The 21,402-nt window shown below is 40.0% G+C and overlaps 3 protein-coding genes across 3 annotated transcripts; 1 reads left to right on the top strand and 2 right to left on the bottom strand.

Moving 5' to 3' along the window:
• Positions 1 to 16,113, top strand: LOC132630111 (glucosidase 2 subunit beta). The gene is made up of 5 exons (XM_060345657.1): positions 1 to 158; positions 260 to 373; positions 14,881 to 14,976; positions 15,205 to 15,384; positions 15,473 to 16,113. Exons 1-5 carry the CDS (start codon positions 56 to 58, stop codon positions 15,574 to 15,576), a joined length of 597 nt encoding a protein of 198 aa, XP_060201640.1. The 5' UTR covers positions 1 to 55; the 3' UTR covers positions 15,577 to 16,113.
• A 1,214-nt stretch (positions 16,114 to 17,327) lies between these two features.
• Positions 17,328 to 18,650, bottom strand: LOC132630094 (probable dolichyl-diphosphooligosaccharide--protein glycosyltransferase subunit 3B). Its single transcript, XM_060345633.1, has one exon. It carries the CDS (start codon positions 18,401 to 18,403, stop codon positions 17,402 to 17,404), a length of 1,002 nt encoding a protein of 333 aa, XP_060201616.1. The 5' UTR covers positions 18,404 to 18,650; the 3' UTR covers positions 17,328 to 17,401.
• Positions 18,651 to 18,788: 138 nt separating this feature from the next.
• Positions 18,789 to 20,196, bottom strand: LOC132630100 (RING-H2 finger protein ATL40-like). Its single transcript, XM_060345645.1, has 2 exons — positions 19,478 to 20,196; positions 18,789 to 19,272 (listed from the first exon to the last, which is right to left on the bottom strand). Exons 1-2 carry the CDS (start codon positions 20,058 to 20,060, stop codon positions 19,133 to 19,135), a joined length of 723 nt encoding a protein of 240 aa, XP_060201628.1. The 5' UTR covers positions 20,061 to 20,196; the 3' UTR covers positions 18,789 to 19,132.
• Between the last annotated feature and the right edge of the window lie 1,206 nt (positions 20,197 to 21,402).

The following is a 21,402-nucleotide window of genomic DNA, read 5'->3' as shown; positions in this document are numbered from 1 at the left end:
ACTAAAATTCTAAATTAAACACAAACAGTCCCTCAATTTTTTTCCAAACTCCAAAATGGAAACAACTCTCACTCTTCTTACAATTCTTCTCCTCAGCTTTTGCTTCTTTCATGTCTCCATTTCATCTACTGAATTACCTATCGGAATACATCCTCTAGGTTTTCTCACACTTTATAATATTTTTATGTAATTCTTTTTAAAAAAATAAATAAATTCTTGATTTTTTTTTTTAAGTTGTGGGTCACTGATTATTTTGCAGATGAGAAGTACTATGCTTCAAATGTGATTAAATGCAAAGATGGGACTAATTCATTTACTAAAGATCGGCTTAATGATGATTTTTGTGATTGTATTGATGGAACTGATGAACCTGGTAAGCAATTATTTTTATATTTAACTCTAGTGAAAGCTCCTAAATGGTTAGGCTTTAGAGAAATATCACTTTTTACTTATTTATTTATTTTAGCGTTTTTGGTTCTTCAATATGTTTGAATGAGCTTGATTTTTTTTTTCTTGGAATAAATATGCGGAGTTAAGGGTCGTTTGGTTACCCGCAAGGGTGACTCAGTTGGTTGAGCATGGAGCTTTCATAATGAAGGTCTCATGTTCGAAACTGTTAGGATTTGAATCTCAAATCCGACCCTTGTAAGCAGGTTTCCAGGAAAGATTGGAGGGTCACAGCTGGACCACTTAAATACCAACCTCCTTAGACATAACCTACTTTCGGCCAACATCGTTATGATGTCTCCACTTTCACTTTCAGCCGACATCGTTATGATGTCTCAACTTTCACTTTCGGCCGACATCGTTATGATGTCTCAACTTTCACTTTCGGCCACTTTTCTTCTTTCCCACATGGGTGGACCTCAACCCAACAATTCTCTCACTTGAAGACTAATTTTAATTTGTCTTCACACTTTGATCGATGCAGCAGCTCTTTCCTAGTTTCATACTTCGTGCAGGCCAACTGAAGCTGAACATAGCTTCAGTTTGTCTATCGTCACTGCCTTTGTCAGCATGTCTGCTGGATTCTGACTCCCTGCGATCTTCTCAAGCACTAAAGCTCCATCTTCCAAAGCTGATCTAATGAAATGGTACCGGAGTTGTATGTGCTTCGTTCGAGCATGGTAGACCGGGTTCTTTGCCAAATGAATGGCGCTTTGGCTATCACAATATAGCACACTTCCCTCGTGGTCCTGATCCAATTCCCGCAGAAAAGATTGTAGCCACATCATTTTCTTTGTGGCCTCCGTCACAGCAACGTACTCAGCCTCACAACTAGAGAGAGCTACTATCTTTTGCAACTTGGAAACCCAAGAGATTGCAGTACCTCCGAAGGTGTAAACATACCTGGATGTGCTCTTTCTGCTATCAACATCACCACCGTTGTCAGCATCAACATACCCTTGCAATCCTGTTTCTGATTTTCGAAAATACAGAGCTGAACTCGAGCTGCCTTTCAGATATCTGAATATCCACTTCACAGCCTCCCAGTGTTGCTTTCCCGGATTGCTCATAAATCGGCTGACAACTCCCACTGCATGTGCAATGTCTGGCCTTGTACATATCATTGCATACATAAGACTACCGATTGCAGATGCATAAGGTATTTTGTCCATCTGTTTCTTCTCATCCTCGGTTTTCGACGACTGATCCTTTGACAACCGAAAGTGTCCAGCCAAGGGAGTGCTGACTGGATTGACATCATGTATGTTGAACCTTTTGATAACTTTCCTTACATATTCTTCTTGTGAGAGTTTGATGCCCTCCTTGCTTCGGTCGATTCTCATCCCAAGGATTTGCTTTGCAGCTCCCAAATCCTTCATTGCAAACTCTTCCGATAACCCTTTTTTCAACCGATCAATCTCCTGTAGGTTTGCTCCTACGATTAGCATGTCGTCGACATAGAGTAGCAGTATCATGTACGAGTCTTCAAATTTCTTGAAGTAACACAGTGATCTGCCTCTCACCTTGAAAAATCAGCGTTCTTCATAAAGCTGTCAAACTTTAAATACCACTGTCTTGGAGCCTGTTTTAGTCCGTACAAACTCTTTTGAAGTTTGCACACCAGATTCTCCTTTCCTTTGACTTTGAATCCCTCCGGCTGTCGCATGTAGATTTCCTCGTCTAAATAACCGTGAAGAAATGCAGTTTTCACGTCCATCTGTTGTAGATGTAGATTTTCCTTTGCTACCAGTCCAAGAACAGTTCTGATAGTCACCATCTTGACTACGGGAGAGAAGATCTCCGTATAGTCGATGCCTTCTTTCTGTTGAAATCCCTTTGCAACCAGCCTTGCTTTATAACGCTTGCTTCCATTGGGTTCTTCCTTTATCCGATAAACCCATTTGTTTTGCAATGCCCTCTTATCCTTTGGCAACTCGGCTAACTCCCATGTATGATTTGCCGATAGTGAATCCATTTCATCCTTCATTGCCAGCTCCCACTTAGTCGATTCATCGACTTGCATTGCTTCTTCATAACATTCCGGCTCCCCTCTATCAGTGAGTAGAATGTAGTTGAGGGATGAAGAGTACCTGTGAATCGGCTTCCTGATCCTGGATGATCTACGCAGTTCTGTGATTGGCGTCTGTTTATTTGTTTCAGAATCAGCACTTTCATCAGCACCTTCTCGGATTGTTTGTTCCTCTGCCTCGGCTGTACCTGGCTGCGGCTCAGGTGTCGGGAAGTCCCTCAAATCGACTATTTCCGATTCCTTGTCCTGACATTGTGAATTTTTTTGCAACTTGTCTTTGTACAGTACCTCTTCGTTGAAGACAACATTCCTGCTTCGGATGATCTTCCGATTTTGTTCATCCCAAAATCGGTGTCACCATAGCCAATAAAGTAACACTTCTTTGATTTTGGATCAAGCTTGCTTCTAGCCGTATCATCATTATGAACATATGATAAGCAGCCGAACACTTTCAGAAATGAAAGATTTACCTTCTTGCCACTCCAGGAATTCTGAAATCCAAGGGAACTGACGGTCCTTAGTTAATTAAGAAGGCCGCGGTATTCACTGCATCTGCCCAGAATGTCTTGGGCGGTCCAGAGTGTATTCTCATACTCCGAGCACGCTCGTTCAACGTTCGGTTCATTCTTTCGGCTATTCCATTTTGTTGCGGCGTTCCAGGAATAGTCTTCATCCCATTATCGGCACAGTACCGTTTGAAATCACCATCGGTGTATTCTCCGCCGTTGTCGGACCTCAAACACTTCAACTTGAGGTTTGTTTCATTCTCGACCATGGCTTTCCATCTTTTGAATACGCTAAACACATCGGATTTATTTTTCATAAAGTAAACCCATACCTTCCTGATTGAATCATCAATGAAGGTCACGCAGTAGTGTGATCCTCCAAGAGAGGGGACAGTGGTAGGTCCCCACACGTCTGTGTGCACCAATTCCAGGTTCTCAACCTTCAACTCCCTGCCTGCATTTGAGAAGCTTACTCGCTTTTGTTTTCCGAGAATGCAGCTCTCACACGTATGAAGGTCCACCGTCTTCAGCTCCGGAATTAAGCCATTTGTCACCAACAGCTTCATCCCCTTCTGGCTAATATGCCCCAGCCGACAATGCCACAAATCTGTCTTCTTTGTGTTGTCAACCACAGCAACAGTATCACGACAGCTAGTCGTCATGTAGAGAGTGCCAATCTTCTTTCCTCGACCAACTACCATAGCACCTTTCGCCACCTTCCAAGACCCATTACCAAAGTTGAGATCATATCCCTCGTCATCAAGCTGACCTACTGAGATCAGGTTTCGCATCAGCTTTGGAACATGTCTAACTTTTGTAATCTTCCACGAGGATCCATTTGACATCTTCAAATTAATGTCTCCCGTGCCAACAACGTCTAGCGGCTCTCCATCGGCTAAATAAACTTTGCCGAGATTCCCAGCCACGTAGTTTGTCATTATATCATGATGTGGGGTGGTATGAAAGGACGCTCCTGAGTCAAGCACCCAAGAGTCTATCGGGCTGTCAACCGATAGCAACAACGCATCGCCAATGTCTTCCGTAGCAGCGTTGATTCCAGTCCCCTTGTTGTCCTCCTTCTTTGGCGCCCTGCAGTTCTTCTTGAGGTGACCTGGTTTTCCACAGTTCCAACACTCAAGTGTTCGTCCTGGTCTGGATCGACCCCTGCCATTCCTTGACTTCGATCTGCCCCTATTTCGGTTGTAGTTTCTGTCATAATTTTTGCTTCTGTTTTCAACATTAAAAGCAGAACTCGTCGATGTCTCTCCAGAATCTGTCCTGCGCACCTCCTCAGCAAGGATACGATCCCTAACATCGTTGAACTTTAGTTTGTCACTGCCGACAGAATTACTAACCGCTGCTCTCATTGGCTCTCAGCTATTTGGTAGGGATGCCAACAAAATTAGAGCTTGCACTTCATCATCGAAATCAATTTTTTACCGATGACAATTGATTTACAATGGTATTGAATTCATTTACGTGTGCAGCAACATGAGCATTTCCATCATCTTTAGATGAAATAGTTTCTTCATGAGAAATACCTTATTATTTGCCGAAGGTTTCTCATACATGTCAGACAATACCTTCATCATATCTGCGGTGGTCTTCTCCTTTGCCACGTTGTGAGCAACGTTCTTTGACAGCGTCAGCCGAATGACTCCCAGAACTTGTCTGTCGAGGAGGTCCCAATCTGCTTGCTTCATCTCCTCTGGTTTCGGACTCAGAGGTTCATGAAGCTTTCTGCCATATAAATAATCTTCAATTTGCATTCTCCAGAACGCAAAATCTGTACCATCGAATTTACCGATGCCGTGCGTCGTACCATCTTCGCCTCCCGTCGTTTCTAAAATCACAACACAACCTGTTGCTCTGATACCAATTATTAGGATTTGAATACCAAATCCGACCTTTGTAAGCAGGTTCCCAGAAAAGATTGGAGGGTCACAGCTGGACCACTTAAATACCAACCTCCTTAGACAGAACTTACTTACACCGTGATGTAAGCGAATAATAAATAACACACACAGATTTATAGTGGTTCACCCTCAATGTGCGAGCTATATCCACGTTGCTGCTGCAGATCTTATTAAAGAAGAAATATTACAAGTGTTTATAACACTCAACCTCACAACCCCAATTACACTCAAGAATTTTTTACAAAATAAAAATTCTCTCAAAAAAAACTTCTTACTTAGGCCTTTCACTAAGAGTATTTCTGTCTTTGGGGATGTGTTGTCTTCTTCAATTTTTGGTGTATTAGAATGAGAAGAAGTGCCTCTATTTATAGTTGAAATTTCAAGCAAAAAAAAAATCTCTACTTTCACTTTCGGCCAACATCGTCATGATGTCTCAACTTTCACTTTCGACCGACATCGTCATGATGTCTCAACTTTCACTTTCGGCCGACATCGTTATGATGTCTCAACTTTCACTTTCGGCCACTTTTCTTCTTTCCCACATGGGTGGACCTCAACCCAACAAACTAATCCCTGCATTACTAATCTCTGCATTACTAATCACTGCATAACTAATCCTGTATAACTAATCTCTGCATTACTAATCTTTGCGTTAACTAATCCTTGCATTACTATACCTGCATAACTAATCTCTGCATTACTAATCCCTGCATCACTAATCTCTGCATTACTAAATCACGGCATAACTAATCTCTGCATTACTAATACTTGGATAACTTTAACCAGCAACCAAACGACCCTTTTTTTTTATGACATGGGAACCCGCAGCCGCTACCCTTCGGGTGCGCACAGGGTAAACCCAGCTCCTGTGCAATAGCTCGCAAACCACACAGGAGAGATAACCCGCACTAGGCACGCTCCGTGCGACGAGCTCGACCAGAAGGCAAATCCCCTGTTGTTGTAGGCAGGGAGTTTCTGTTGGGTTGAGGTCCACCCATGTGGGAAAGAAGAAAAGTGGCCGAAAGTGAAAGTTGAGACATCATAACGATGTCGACCGAAAGTGAAAGTTGAGACATCATAACGATGTCGGCCGAAAGTGAAAGTGGAGACATGATAACGATGTTGGCCGAAAGTGAAAGTAGAGATGTTTTTTTTTTTGCTTGAAATCTCAACTATAAATAGAGGCACTTCTTCTCATTCTACATACACAAAAAAAAATTGAAGAAGACAATACATCCCAAAAATTCTTGAGGCCTAAGTAAGAAGTTTTTTTTGAGAGAATTTTTATTTTGTAAAACATTCTTGAGTGTAATTGGGGTTGTGAGGTTGAGTGTTATAAACACTTGTAATATTTCTTCTTTAATAAGATCTGCAGCAGCAACGTGGATATAGCTCGCACATTGAGGGTGAACCACTATAAATCTGTGTGTGCTATTTATTCTTCGCTTACATCACGGTGTAAGTAAGTTCTGTCTAAGGAGGTTGGTATTTAAGTGGTCCAGCTGTGACCCTCCAATCTTTTCTGGGAACCTGCTTACAAAGGTCGGATTTGGTATTCAAATCCTAATAATTGGTATCAGAGCAACAGGTTGTGTTGTGATTTTAGAAACGACGGGAGGCGAAGATGGTACGACGCACGGCATCGGTAAATTCGATGGTACAGATTTTGCGTTCTGGAGAATGCAAATTGAAGATTATTTATATGGCAGAAAGCTTCATGAACCTCTGAGTCCGAAACCAGAGGAGATGAAGCAAGCATATTGGGACCTCCTCGACAGACAAGTTCTGGGAGTCATTCGGCTGACGCTGTCAAAGAACGTTGCTCACAACGTGGCAAAGGAGAAGACCACCGCAGATATGATGAAGGTATTGTCTGACATGTATGAGAAGCCTTCGGCAAATAATAAGGTATTTCTTATGAAGAAACTATTTCATCTAAAGATGATGGAAATGCTCATGTTGCTGCACACGTAAATGAATTCAATACCATTGTAAATCAATTGTCATCGGTAAAAAATTGATTTCGATGATGAAGTGCAAGCTCTAATTTTGTTGGCATCCCTACCAAATAGCTGAGAGCCAATGAGAGCAGCGGTTAGTAATTCTGTCGGCAGTGACAAACTAAAGTTCAACGATGTTAGGGATCGTATCCTTGCTGAGGAGGTGCGCAGGACAGATTCTGGAGAGGCATCGACGAGTTCTGCTTTTAATGTTGAAAACAGAAGCAAAAATTATGACAGAAACTACAACCGAAATAGGGGCAGATCGAAGTCAAGGAATGGCAGGGGTCAATCCAGACCAGGACGAACACTTGAGTGTTGGAACTGTGGAAAACCAGGTCACCTCAAGAAGAACTGCAGGGCGCCAAAGAAGGAGGACAACAAGGGGACTGGAATCAACGCTGCTACGGAAGACATTGGCGATGCGTTGTTGCTATCGGTTGACAGCCCGATAGACTCTTGGGTGCTTGACTCAGGAGCGTCCTTTCATACCACCCCACATCATGATATAATGACAAACTACGTGGCTGGGAATCTCGGCAAAGTTTATTTAGCCGATGGAGAGCCGCTAGACGTTGTTGGCACGGGAGACATTAATTTGAAGATGTCAAATGGATCCTCGCGGAAGATTACAAAAGTTAGACATGTTCCAAAGCTGATGCGAAACCTGATCTCAGTAGGTCAGCTTGATGACGAGGGATATGATCTCAACTTTGGTAATGGGTCTTGGAAGGTGGCGAAAGGTGCTATGGTAGTTGGCCGAGGAAAGAAGATTGGCACTCTCTACATGACGACTAGCTGTCGTGATACTGTTGCTGTGGTTGACAACACAAAGAAGACAGATTTGTGGCATTGTCGGCTGGGGCATATTAGCCAGAAGGGGATGAAGCTGTTGGTGACAAATGGCTTAATTCCGGAGCTGAAGACGGTGGACCTTCATACGTGTGAGAGCTGCATTCTCGGAAAACAAAAGCGAGTAAGCTTCTCAAATGCAGGCAGGGAGTTGAAGGTTGAGAACCTGGAATTGGTGCACACAGACGTGTGGGGACCTACCACTGTCCCCTCTCTTGGAGGATCACACTACTGCGTGACCTTCATTGATGATTCAATCAGGAAGGTATGGGTTTACTTTATGAAAAATAAATCCGATGTGTTTAGCGTATTCAAAAGATGGAAAGCCATGGTCGAGAATGAAACAAACCTCAAGTTGAAGTGTTTGAGGTCCGACAACGGCGGAGAATACACCGATGGTGATTTCAAACGGTACTGTGCCGATAATGGGATGAAGACTATTCCTGGAACGCCGCAACAAAATGGAATAGCCGAAAGAATGAACCGAACGTTGAACGAGCGTGCTCGGAGTATGAGAATACACTCTGGACCGCCCAAGACATTCTGGGCAGATGCAGTGAATACCGCGGCCTTCTTAATTAACTAAGGACCGTCAGTTCCCTTGGATTTCAGAATTCCTGGAGTGGCAAGAAGGTAAATCTTTCATTTCTGAAAGTGTTCGGCTGCTTATCATATGTTCATAATGATGATACGGCTAGAAGCAAGCTTGATCCAAAATCAAAGAAGTGTTACTTTATTGGCTATGGTGACACCGATTTTGGGATGAACAAAATCGGAAGATCATCCGAAGCAGGAATGTTGTCTTCAACGAAGAGGTACTGTACAAAGACAAGTTGCAAAAAAATTCACAATGTCAGGACAAGGAATCGGAAATAGTCGATTTGAGGGACTTCCCGACACCTGAGCCGCAGCCAGGTACAGCCGAGGCAGAGGAACAAACAATCCGAGAAGGTGCTGATGAAAGTGCTGATTCTGAAACAAATAAACAGACGCCAATCACAGAACTGCGTAGATCATCCAGGATCAGGAAGCCGATTCACAGGTACTCTTCATCCCTCAACTACATTCTACTCACTGATAGAGGGGAGCCGGAATGTTATGAAGAAGCAATGCAAGTCGATGAATCGACTAAGTGGGAGCTGGCAATGAAGGATGAAATGGATTCACTATCGGCAAATCATACATGGGAGTTAGCCGAGTTGCCAAAGGATAAGAGGGCATTGCAAAACAAATGGGTTTATCGGATAAAGGAAGAACCCAATGGAAGCAAGCGTTATAAAGCAAGGCTGGTTGCAAAGGGATTTCAACAGAAAGAAGGCATCGACTATACGGAGATCTTCTCTCCCGTAGTCAAGATGGTGACTATCAGAACTGTTCTTGGACTGGTAGCAAAGGAAAATCTACATCTACAACAGATGGACGTGAAAACTGCATTTCTTCACGGTTATTTAGACGAGGAAATCTACATGCGACAGCCGGAGGGATTCAAAGTCAAAGGAAAGGAGAATCTGGTGTGCAAACTTCAAAAGAGTTTGTACGGACTAAAACAGGCTCCAAGACAGTGGTATTTAAAGTTTGACAGCTTTATGAAGAAAGCTGATTTTTCAAGGTGCGAGGCAGATCACTGTTGTTACTTCAAGAAATTTGAAGACTCGTACATGATACTGCTACTTTATGTCGACGACATGCTAATCGTAAGAGCAAACCTACAGGAGATTGATCGGTTGAAAAAAGGGTTATCGGAAGAGTTTGCAATGAAGGATTTGGGAGCTGCAAAGCAAATCCTTGGGATGAGAATCGACCGAAGCAAGGAGGGCATCAAACTCTCACAAGAAGAATATGTGAGGAAAGTTATCAAAAGGTTCAACATGCATGATGCCAAGCCAGTCAGCACTCCCTTGGTTGGACACTTTCGGTTGTCAAAGGATGAGTCGTCGAAAACCGAGGATGAGAAGAAGCAGATGGACAAGATACCTTATGCAGTAGTCTTATGTATGCAATGATATGTACAAGGCCAGACATTGCACATGCAATGGGAGTTGTCAGCCGATTTATGAGCAATCCGGGAAAGCAACACTGGGAGGCTGTGAAGTGGATATTCAGATATAGGCAGCTCGAGTTCAGCTCTGTATTTTCGAAAATCAGAAACAGGATTGCAAGGGTATGTTGATGCTGAGAACGGTGGTGATGTTGATAGCAGAAAGAGCACATCCGGGTATGTTTACACCTTCGGAGGTACTGCAATCTCTTGGGTTTCCAAGTTGCAAAAGATAGTCGCTCTCTCTAGTTGTGAGGCTGAGTACGTTGCTGTGACGGAGGCCACAAAGGAAATGATGTGGCTACAATCTTTTCTGCGAGAATTGGATCAGGACCACGAGGGAAGTGTGCTATATTGTGATAGCCAAAGCGCCATTCATTTGGCAAAGAACCCGGTCTACCATGCTCGAACGAAGCACATACAACTCCGGTACCATTTCATTAGATCAGCTTTGGAAGATGGAGCGTTAGTGCTTGAGAAGATCGCAGGGAGTCAGAATCCAGCAGACATGCTGACAAAGGCTGTGACGATAGACAAACTGAAGCTATGTTCAGCTTCAGTTGGCCTGCACGAAGTATGAAACTAGGAAAGAGCTGCTGCATCGATCAAAGTGTGAAGACAAATTAAAATTAGTCTTCAAGTGGGAGAATTGTTGGGTTGAGGTCCACCCATGTGGGAAAGAAGAAAAGTGGCTAAAAGTGAAAGTTGAGACATCATAACGATGTCGGCCGAAAGTGAAAGTTGAGACATCATGACGATGTTGGCCGAAAGTGAAAGTAGAGATTTGTTTTTTGCTTGAAATCTCAACTATAAATAGAGGCATTTCTTCTCATTCTAATACACCAAAAATTGAAGAAGACAACACATCCCAAAGAGAGAAAATCTAAGAGAAATACTCTTAGTGAAAGGCCTAAGTAAGAGAAGTTTTTTTTGAGAGATTTTTTTTTGTAAAAAATTCTTGAGTGTAATTGGGGTTGTGACGTTAAGTGTTATAAACACTTGTAATATTTCTTCTTTAATAAGATCTGCAGCAGCAACGTGGACGTAGCTCTCACATTGAGGGTGACCCACTATAAATCTGTGTGTGCTATTTATTCTTCGCTTACATCACGGCGTAAGTAGGTTCTGTCTAAGGAGGTTGGTATTTAAGTGGTCCAGCTGTGACCCTCCAATCTTTCCTGGGAACCTGCTTACAAAGGTCGGATTTGGGATTCAAATCCTAACATAGTTATACAGGTATAGTAATGCAGGGATTAGTTATGCAGGTATAGCAATGCAGGGATTAGTTAATGCAGAGATTAGTTATACGGGATTAGCTATGTAGGGATTAATTATTCATGTATTAGTTATTTCATCTTTTAAACTGCATAAAATAATACACTAATTGTTACATACTTATACATGTACTCCCTCCGTCCCCATTGATGTGACTCCATTTGACTGAGCACAGAGTTTAAGAAAGAAATAAGACTTTTGAAATTTGTGGTCCAAAACAACCCTAAGATAATTGTGTGGCTGTAAATTACCTCTGAAGGTTAAATTGTTTCTAAATATAAAAATGTGACATTTTTTCGGGACAGACTAAAAAGGAAATTGTGCCACATAAATTGTGATAGAGGGAGTATTAGTTATGTGGAAAAGAAAAACATAAACCACACATTGTATTAGCAATGCTATGTTTTATGTGAAAATGAGAAAAAACTAACTAAACATTGTATAACTTATGCTAGATTCTAGGTGGGGATTATTTTTTTTCCCATTTTTATAACCAAACAATCTATAAAGTTATGCTAGTTTTGATACATGGATAACTCCTCTCTAACCAGCAACTGAATAACCCCTTATTGTGTTACAGCGAGACTCAATGTCACTCAATGTCAGACCTCTGTTGCTCTGACCATATGGAATTGTGTGAACCAATTCATCAGTTTGATTTATTTATTTTGGGTTTGTAATGTCCACTTGTTTACTACTTGTGGATGACATATTAGCTCCTTTACTAGCTCGTACTACCACACCTTTCAAAGCTGTAGATTTAAAGAGATAACTTGGTGAATCGCGATGGATCTTTGAGGTTTGCCTTTTACTTGACGGAAGAATAAGATTTCTTTCGATTTGGTGTATGAGAATGGTGAACTTTTGAGCATTTCAAAATGATCTTGTTTTGCCCTACAAGGTGTCAGAGTTTGCTCATCCAGCTGACCACCTATATGCGTACCCACGAGGCATTAAAGGCCTCTCAGGATGTGGTGGTATGGTAACTTTTGAAGAACTACCCAAGGTGGATGCAGGAGTCCCACGGCTATACCAATTAGTGTGCCATTATATAGCCATTCCACAAGATCACGAAGAACGTCTTGACAGAAAAGCTGAATTTATGGGGGCTGTAAGGTTCTACAACACGCTCGCCGCCATGCCTGAGGGTAACAACCTGAACAGAGGCTTATGAATTAATCATGCCAAGGACAAGATAGTTGGCTTTTGTCTTTGATAGGCAACTCCCTAGACTGTAGCTAGCAAAGTGGTGAAAATTACGAGCATCCACATATTGACATAGCCTTCGCGCCCCAAAGAGGATTGGTACTTAGCCATCTTCGAACCAACAATCTTGAATATACAAGCGTCACTGTGCTGAGGACTAACTTGTTACTCGTTGTGAAAATACTCACCAATCCATCTGTAGAATACATAATGTACGGGAAAAATCACGTCACTCGTGCCCAAGTTTGAAGAAGTTGAGATCTTCCTCAAGCCTCGATAGATGCCCACACAGACTGGCATTGCCAAAGAAAACCTCTCCACATAAGCCATGAAGCTTGAAATCTTGAAGACACTGGGACAGATGTTGTCAACCTTCGTTATTTGAACAACAAACATACATAGCCAACATGCGAGGAAAGCAACCAAGTTGCTCTCTTCTTTAAAAGACTCTTTACATGTCAATATTACCAGATATATTGTTATTCAATCTTTATAGACACCCATGGTGGAGGCTCGTTATACCAAAAACTCACCCAATCACGGATGGGAACTTCTTGAGATGTACCCTCTGAAAGCCGATAGAATACTTAGAACAAGTATGCACAAGTTATAGGTAGGAAAGGCTCCCTGTGTTGATGTGTTTGCATTAGATCCTACATTCAAGGGTCAAACTTCATTGCAAAAAATTGCATAAACAGGAAAGCCTCCAAGCATGTACAAATCTCACAGTGAGATGGAGAGCTCGTCGATGCCTATATAATCTGTGTTATTGACAGATGCCAAAGTTTACAAAAGGCTGGCAAGATGTTATCATTGAGACCATATGTGAATAAAGAAGCAAAATTGGCATCATACATCTTGATGCGTTCCAAAACCTCCTTGCCGTGGCCAAGGAAGTCTTCGCTCATTCCCAATAACAAGTTGTATATTGAACCTCGTCGAAGCTGGAATGATGATAGTTCAACTGGAAACCTTGGTCAGAACGTTCAATGCTAGCAGATACAACTTTCTTGTCATGCCACACAAAGGTTCTCATGTTGAAATCATCAACTCATGACATGAAAGATGTATCTACTAGCTCCGAAGGTTCTCATGAAGGTTTTGCCACTTAGAGCTATCCTCATTTCAGTTTCGACGAGGTTCGGTACATGACTTGTTATTGGAATGAGTAGAAAACGTCCTTGGCCACATGGCCACTGCAAGTAGATTTTGCAATGCATCAAGGTGTATGATGCCATTTTTTCTTCTTTGTTCACATGTCATCTCAATGAGAACGTGCTGCATGCTTTTTGTGAACTTTGATATCCGTCAACTAACACCGTTTTTACTGGCATCAGTGAGCTCTCCAACTTACTGCTGGATTTGCGCTTGAAGGCTTTCCTGTACTTGAAGCTTCTTTTTTTTTTTTTTTTTTTTTTTTTTTTTGAGAATGAAAGGATACGTAAATAGAATTATCTATGCAAAGTTGTCCCTTCGGCACAGGTATTGATGAAAACAAATCAACATGGAAAGCCTTTCTTGTTCATGGAGTTTTGCAATGAGTTCATGTCATGCTTGAGTAACATCCTCTTTTGGAATTGTTTTAGGTTGATGTTTTCTTTCTTATAATGTATGTTTGACCTTTTTATGCAGTGTGCTAAATTTAACTACTGCAGGTTTGGTTTTTGTTAAATGGATTTACAAATTCAGAAGTGTTTTTCTTTTTGAAATCTTAAAATAGAAAATTTTGAACTTGATGTACTGGGGAAACTGTTGTATTATTTTATGCACTTTGCATCGTCATATGTCATGTTAAATCTCATGTGCAGTAGAGAAATATATCCAAGCAAAATGGGAATAATTGGTGAATTATATATTTAAAAGGAAAAATTTAGTGGTGCGATGGACCAGCAAGTGTGCTACGAGAAGCTGCCTAACATTTTCTCTCAGTCCCCCAGCACCAGAAAAAGGAAGTGATACTATTGATAAACGCGGACCTTTTATCACTTATTGCAAATAATTTTCTGATGTCCAATGGGATAATGCTACTGACGAAGATCTCGGTATTTTAATTAATCATAGGCACCTGTGGCCTTGGTCAGCACTTAAATAAGTGTCATCTTTCTGCCGTTTCATCCATTTAGTTATAATGATATTTTACTTGGAAGAGGTAAAATGGGGGCATAAAATCAAATAGTTGACCTTATCCAAAAATGCCAACAAGGGTAACTTAAAATGGAGAAGAGTTATTTAGAATATGCCATTTTCTTTACATAGGCTAGCCTAAGTTGTTTTGGCTGCACAGTTGATGAATCTTCAAATATATATCTTGGCGGATATAAGATATGATAGTTTTGCATGGCCTTTAGGAAGAGAACTCCAGTAGTGACTCCAAAATATTAGCGTACACTAGCTCTACTAGATATGATGGGTGAAAGTGCTTTGAACAGTTGGATGCATTACGAGTAAAGTTTCGTGTTTCACATCATTCATTCTTGTCTCTTTTACTTGTATATTTTCTGTTGCTTTTTCTCATCTCTTTTGATGGTTTTGCAGTTCTGGAGCCTATAAAACATTGACATATATTTTGTTTGAGTTCTATTGTCAATTAAATCATTCTCTCCTTTGATAGGAACGGCTGCCTGTCCGGCTGGAAAATTTTATTGCAGAAATGTAGGCAGTACGCCTAAATTTCTGTTCTCTTCTCGCGTGAATGATGATATTTGTGGTAAGCGCTCCTGGTTAAGTTATTATGTTTTCTTTAAGAAACAATTTTATATAATTAATTCTGCTTCCTTTCATGTGCTATTGAAAAGTTTCTCCTCTTATCTGAGGCTTATTTGTTGTTCCTTTCCTGTTATATAAAGTTGTTTCCTTTTTTGGCACGACAGTTATTAATTTGTTAATCTCTATCTACCCTGTTGGGGTCTCTGTTGCTGATTTAAGATATTTTCAGATTGTTGTGACGGAAGTGATGAGTATGATAGCAATGTTGATTGCCCCAATACTTGCGTAATGGGTGGGGATTTTTCTTATAAAAAACGAAGTTATCGCTTAAGAAGAAAACATCTCGATCTAATCGGTGGAAAAAATGCTAACGGGGTCAATATGGATGACTCGGCTCAGAGACTGCAAGGTAATTATAATGTTTTCCCCCTTTTCAGTAACCTTTTGACATGAACTATGAACCATCTCATGTATCAACTATTTGACGGTCCTTGCAGGTCTGAAGATACTGGTACTTGTACAGGTGGTACTTATCATTATTTTTCTGGTTTCCCGAAAATTATATCGGCGATCCAGGTCTAAAAGAAGACATTTGCGTTGAGAATTGATCCCATGATTACTGTTATTATCACAGTATGTTCTCAGAAAGTTTCTCAGTTCCTCTCTGTCTTTCATTGTCTCCCAACCACATGAGTATTTGACCTAACTTCGGAATGCAGTAGTGCTCCGTAGGCATAATTGTATGTCTAAGAAATGGCTGCAACCTGAAGGTCCGACTTGATTGTTGACGTTCTTCTTTTAATGATTCTTACATACATCTATCTGGTGATGGGATTTTAACAGCTATTAAGCTCTGCCCCTGTGAAGTTTTGAGTATCTCGGTTGTTCGAATTGACATGTGAGTTGCATAGTGCAGTGAATCTATCCGCCTTCGAGCTCATTGCATTGGGCATGTATAGAAAATCAGTTTTGTATCTATTTGTATGCTCTAACTACTTTGTCTATGACATCATACAATCTGAAATTGTATATCGTGTTTTTAAGATTTTCTGCAAATGCATATATAGAAAAGGGGCCTTGTAAGTTGTAATTAGCAAGATTGGAGCTTCTCCTATTGGTTTTGAAAGCTATCGACTTTTTATATTGAAGGTGCTAGTGTTAAAATTGTACCCAAATATACTGGAGCTATGCGATCTTTGAGTTATGATCAGCGTCATCTTGAACTAGAGACCTCACATTCACCGTTCTCAAATTCCCCTGATCAGGAATCTCAGTTATTGAAGCTTCCTGATAAGTGAGACCAAAATCCATGTGTCGTGTTGAAAAAGAAAGAAATACCCTAATGAGGGAAATAATATAGTCCTAGAACTGTTGGTCTGCGCGTTAATCATATGTTGTGCATCATAGAGTACGGCTGCCAGTTATCAACATTTTAATACGGAAGATATTGTAGCATACGATGAGTGCTGTGATAGGTCAGATACTGCTGCTCAGGACTTGCATTAGTAATCTGAGATAGGGTGAAAAACGGCAGAAAGTTCTGTGAGCATATCTCATGATATTATCTTCATTGCTAGATAGCTCGGGCGTTCCTGAAATGTATTTTTAGTTAAGAATTTTGCTGATTAAGATTGTGTTTTGTGGTCAATCGAGTCATGGACTCATGGTATGTGGCTTGGATGCTTGAGGACAGGTTAAGGCAAGGCCTTGTGGGCTTTCTTCTCATGAGATTGGGTGAGGGAATCAGAAAGGGTCTCAAAAACTGGGCGGGCGGGCTTTTTGGGCACGTATATATTACACTCTAGTTGGTACTTGTTTTTGTTCATGAATTCTGGACGATTTGACTGCTCGTTTGACTTCATCTTTCGTTTACTTAGTGTTTAAATGTGGATTCGAAGAGGAGAACAATACTTGCACAAATGTAGGGAGACAATACCTCAGGTATGCAACTTTCAGTGAGTCCGTTCCTTTCCCGTGAAGGTTTTGGGATATGTGACCAGATGCTTCCTCCAGATCTAACGTCTCTATCAACGAAATTCTCTTTGATTCTTTCAATAGATACCGAGATTCAGATTAGAAATCAAAAATATAGTAATTCAAACTATAAGACATAAGAGTAATTCAGATTGATCAGAACAAATAGATATAGCAAATAAATGGAATTGGATGCTATGTCAATCCTAAAAACAACTGGGTTTGGCTCGTTGCCTTTGATTCCTTACCTGTAAGTGCATTCTCTCCTTCTCCATATGATTATCAATCTAGGCATGTTTTTATGTCCTGGGGTTTAACTTATGACCAGTTTGTTAGAATTGAGTCAGCTAACATGTAGAAACTAGTGTAAGCTGGTAGTATTCTCTTACATATTGTATATCAGCCAAACAATTCACCCACTGATACAACATTGCTATCATTTCCAACTTGGTTCAGTAAAGAGGACCAAACCCAGTCTTCCAGTTATACAGGTAAAACACCTTCTTTACAGCCCAGAATGAAACAAAAATACAGAAAAACATCACTAGCCTCTGGATATTCCTGTTCTTCATATGGACAAGAACATGAGTCATAAAGGCAAACAACAGCCCGAAAATCGTATATAAGAACCCGACTGTGAACCCCTCAGCACCCAACTGCATCCCAGATCCTTCATAAAAGAAAACCAACTTTCCTGGATCATCTCTATCCACCATAGCTATAGGTATCTTATTGATTATGTTGTACATTGTCCCCGAAACACTGAAGAAGTACACGAAAATCGACCCCGCCATCCATATGTTCTTATTATGCAAAAGGCTGTTCCCTGAAACAATCTTTTTCACTAGAAATAGACTCAAGATTAGTCCCAGAGCTATGATACTCATTTTCTGATTCTTGGAAATAAAACCTGGCCGATGAATCGGACCAACATGGTGTTTACTTTTTGCCTCCACGAATTCGGCCATCGATTCAGCATGCCCGGAGAAATCAGAGGACTCCATCTGAATAGAATCCGTTTCGAAATCAGTGGCAAAAGGGGGGACTAAACATATATAGGGGAGAGACTTGACTCCAAATAGAGCAAAAGAAGCTTGTGATTCTTGAAACTCGATTTCAAAGAAGAAGAACCTATTGTTATCTGGATTGTTTGTTTGAAAAGAAGAGGAGAGAAGCAAGAACTCATTTTTGAGTTTGGGAAGTGAAATATCTGGATCTGAATGTAACTTATGTGAATCGAAGAATATAAGAAGAGTGAATGGCCTAGGGACAGGTTCCGATAAAATTCGTCCAAGTAGTTTGTTTGAAAGGTAAATGGCACCAGTGGAAGATTGAGAACTAAGGATGGTTAATTCAGAAACTAAATCATCTGAGTTTAAGGAATGATTGACAGGTACAAGGAGTAAGAGAACTATGATGAACAAAATGGAATTTGTGTTGTAGGGGATAGCCATTGTTGTTGTTTTTTATTTTCTAAGTGTTCTGTTACATACCATGAGCAGAACTTTTTGGACTGCTGGTTGCTAAAATTGTTTGCCCATACTTTGATTCCACATGGTGTGTTCCTAAGAAATTAATCTATTTTAGGATTGCTACTGTTTAATAGTTAGCTTTTAATTCTGGATTACTACTTTAACTTAGGGGTAATATTTCGACCTTGATGATAACAGCTATGTCATAAACATGGCTGAAAACTGGCCAGTGGATGCTATTTAGTCTTGGAACATTGACATATAACCCCTTAAAATAATCCTTTTAACGTTGGACCAGCCACCAGAAAAGAGGAACAATGATGCGTTTAGTCGAATGGAATATGGTCATAATCAAACTCCACACTCATTTAATTACAATTCAAATATTATAAACGCAAACGTACAATCTTTTGGCAAAATAAATATTATACAAAACTGCTATATATATGGCCGGAAAAGTAATTTATCATTGTGTCTCACGTAGTACTGTATGTATGTAGAAGCAAAATGCAGAAGAGGGTCACCAGGGCTAAGAAAATTGAGAAAACCATGAAATTTAGAATAAAAACCAAATTATTAATCTCAATCATACGTAATGCATAAAACCATTTAATTCAAGCTCTCTATGTATGTTCATTCATGCGTTCGAAAACTAGTATAGGTATATTTCTCGCGGAATTCACTTTCTCAACTCAAAACTCAGAGGATCGTCTAAATTCTTGATCTGCCACTCTCAATATCATCTACACGATCTCCTCGAGAACAAGATTGAACTTGAAGTCCTTGAGATGATCTCTCCCTGCTTAGAATAATCCTTTTAAACGAGCTCAATCTCGAGCTTGATCCATTCACTACAAAAAAAAAAGTTAGTGACAAACAATTTTTTTCTTCCTAAAATGGTAGTGACGGACAACTTATATCGCTAAATAACAAAAATAATCTCTGATTTTATGTTACAACGGATTAGCGACAGAATATCAAAAAAATTATTAGCTACGATCTATTTAGATTAGTGATAAATTGTGCAACTAATTTCTATTTTTCTTTTATATTTACCGGATGATGAAGTCCCTTCAAGATTCACATCTACAGACAAATTTCCACTGTCCATAGGTGGCACTGAAGGCGGCATACAACTAACAACGCCCTCTCTTGGCTCCAGAATTAGGCGAGGTTCCGCCTCGGTCCGGCATACGGGGCACGTTGAATGACAATTGAACCATTTGTCAATACACTCTACATGAAAATTGTGCTTGCAATTAGGCAAAATCCTAACCAACTCACCATCTTCAATAATACTCAAACAAATTGAACACTCAATGTCATGATGGTCATTTCTCTTATAAAGAAATATTGGTAGTGAAGTTATGACGGACGGGTCAAGACTATTTTTGGGTGGCTCAACTCGTGACACACTTGTCACGTCGAAAATTTGAGAATTTCTAGTAGTATAGAGCGTCGCCCGGCCTTGAGCCTGGCGACATCTAATCAGACTTCTAATGTACATACGAAGAATAGTAGCAAGGAAAATAATTATGGATATTGAAATTAAGGCAGTGACCATGATTTTGCCGTTGATATCATATTTGTTTTTATGATGAGCAAATGGATTATCATCTTCATCAGCAACAAAGCCCATATATGGAGATGGTGTTTAATTTGTGACAAGTGATAAGAAGAGTGGTTTGGTTTATGTTTGAGACTTCGATTTTTCAGTATAAATATTTGGTTTTCTATGTGTTTGGTAATGTTAACTAAAGAAAAGCGTGTTTTTATGGAAAATGAAAGGAAACAAACAATGAAATTGTATAAGCCAACATTTTCAACCATTGACTAATATTTTATACGTTTGTTTCTTCTCTCAGCAAATGCTTAGAAGTTACGAGTAGAAATTTACGCATAATTTCCTTTTGTCAAGATCAGTCTAATTTTCTTTTTCTTTTTCCCTTTTATTATTTTTTAACAGAATCTTTTCCATTAGAGAAAAAAAAAAAAGGAAAAGGGTCAAAAATACCCCTCTACTTTGGAAAAAGGGTTAAAATTATCCTCCGAACTTATTTTGGGTCAAAAATACGCATTCCATCCTTAAAATTTTCAAATATACTCTTGTCTTGTCGGAAATTATCCCCCAAAATAACTCGAAATTATTTTTTAAACCCGCTCCATCATTTAAACCCGAACCCAACTAAATAATAACCCATAAGATCCCTTTATTCCCCCAATTCCCTCAAACTTCAAACCTACGTATCGGGGGAATAAAAGGATCTTATGGGTTATTATTTATTTGGATCGGGTTTAAATGATGGAGCGGGTTTAAAAAATGATTTCGGGTTGTTTTGGGGGATAATTTCCGTCAAGTCAGGAATATATTTGAAAACTTTAAGAATGAGAGGGGTATTTTTGACCCAAAATAAGTTCGAAGGATATTTTTAACCCTTTCTCCAAAGTAGAGGGGTATTTTTGACCCAAAATAAATTCGAAGGATATTTTTAACTCTTTCTCCAAAGTAGAGGGGTATTTTTGACCCTTTTCCCAAAAAAAAAAAAATGAGGAACGAAATGCACTTGTTAAGATTTGCCTCAATAGGTGGAATTCATCACATACACAAATGACAAACCCAATTGAAACAAACAGACCAACTACAAAGATTGACAACTACCACATCGGAATAGGGAGGTAATTATCTTCAATCTTAACCCCTTAATTTAGTTAACTCTGTCGAAAATAAACCCTCAAAAAATTATTTAAAGGATCAGTATATACAGAAAGACAACTATTAGTAATAGACATTTTTGACTCACATTTGACATACTTTCAATGTCCTAAAGAATGAGATTTTGATTGCCATAATCTCCTTTACAAGCATCAATATACTTCCTATAATATATTTTTAACGAGTGATTGTTCCTTTTGACCTCTCCAAGCAGGAGGAGTTACTTCGAATACCTTTCTTGGGTTACCCTTTCCCTTTAGTAATTAGG

The sequence above is a fragment of the Lycium barbarum genome, chromosome 1 (assembly GCF_019175385.1).
Source record: "Lycium barbarum isolate Lr01 chromosome 1, ASM1917538v2, whole genome shotgun sequence".
Taxonomy (NCBI): domain Eukaryota; kingdom Viridiplantae; phylum Streptophyta; class Magnoliopsida; order Solanales; family Solanaceae; genus Lycium; species Lycium barbarum.
The sequence above is the reverse complement of the archived record's forward strand: the minus strand, read 5'-3'. Positions and strand labels throughout refer to the sequence as shown.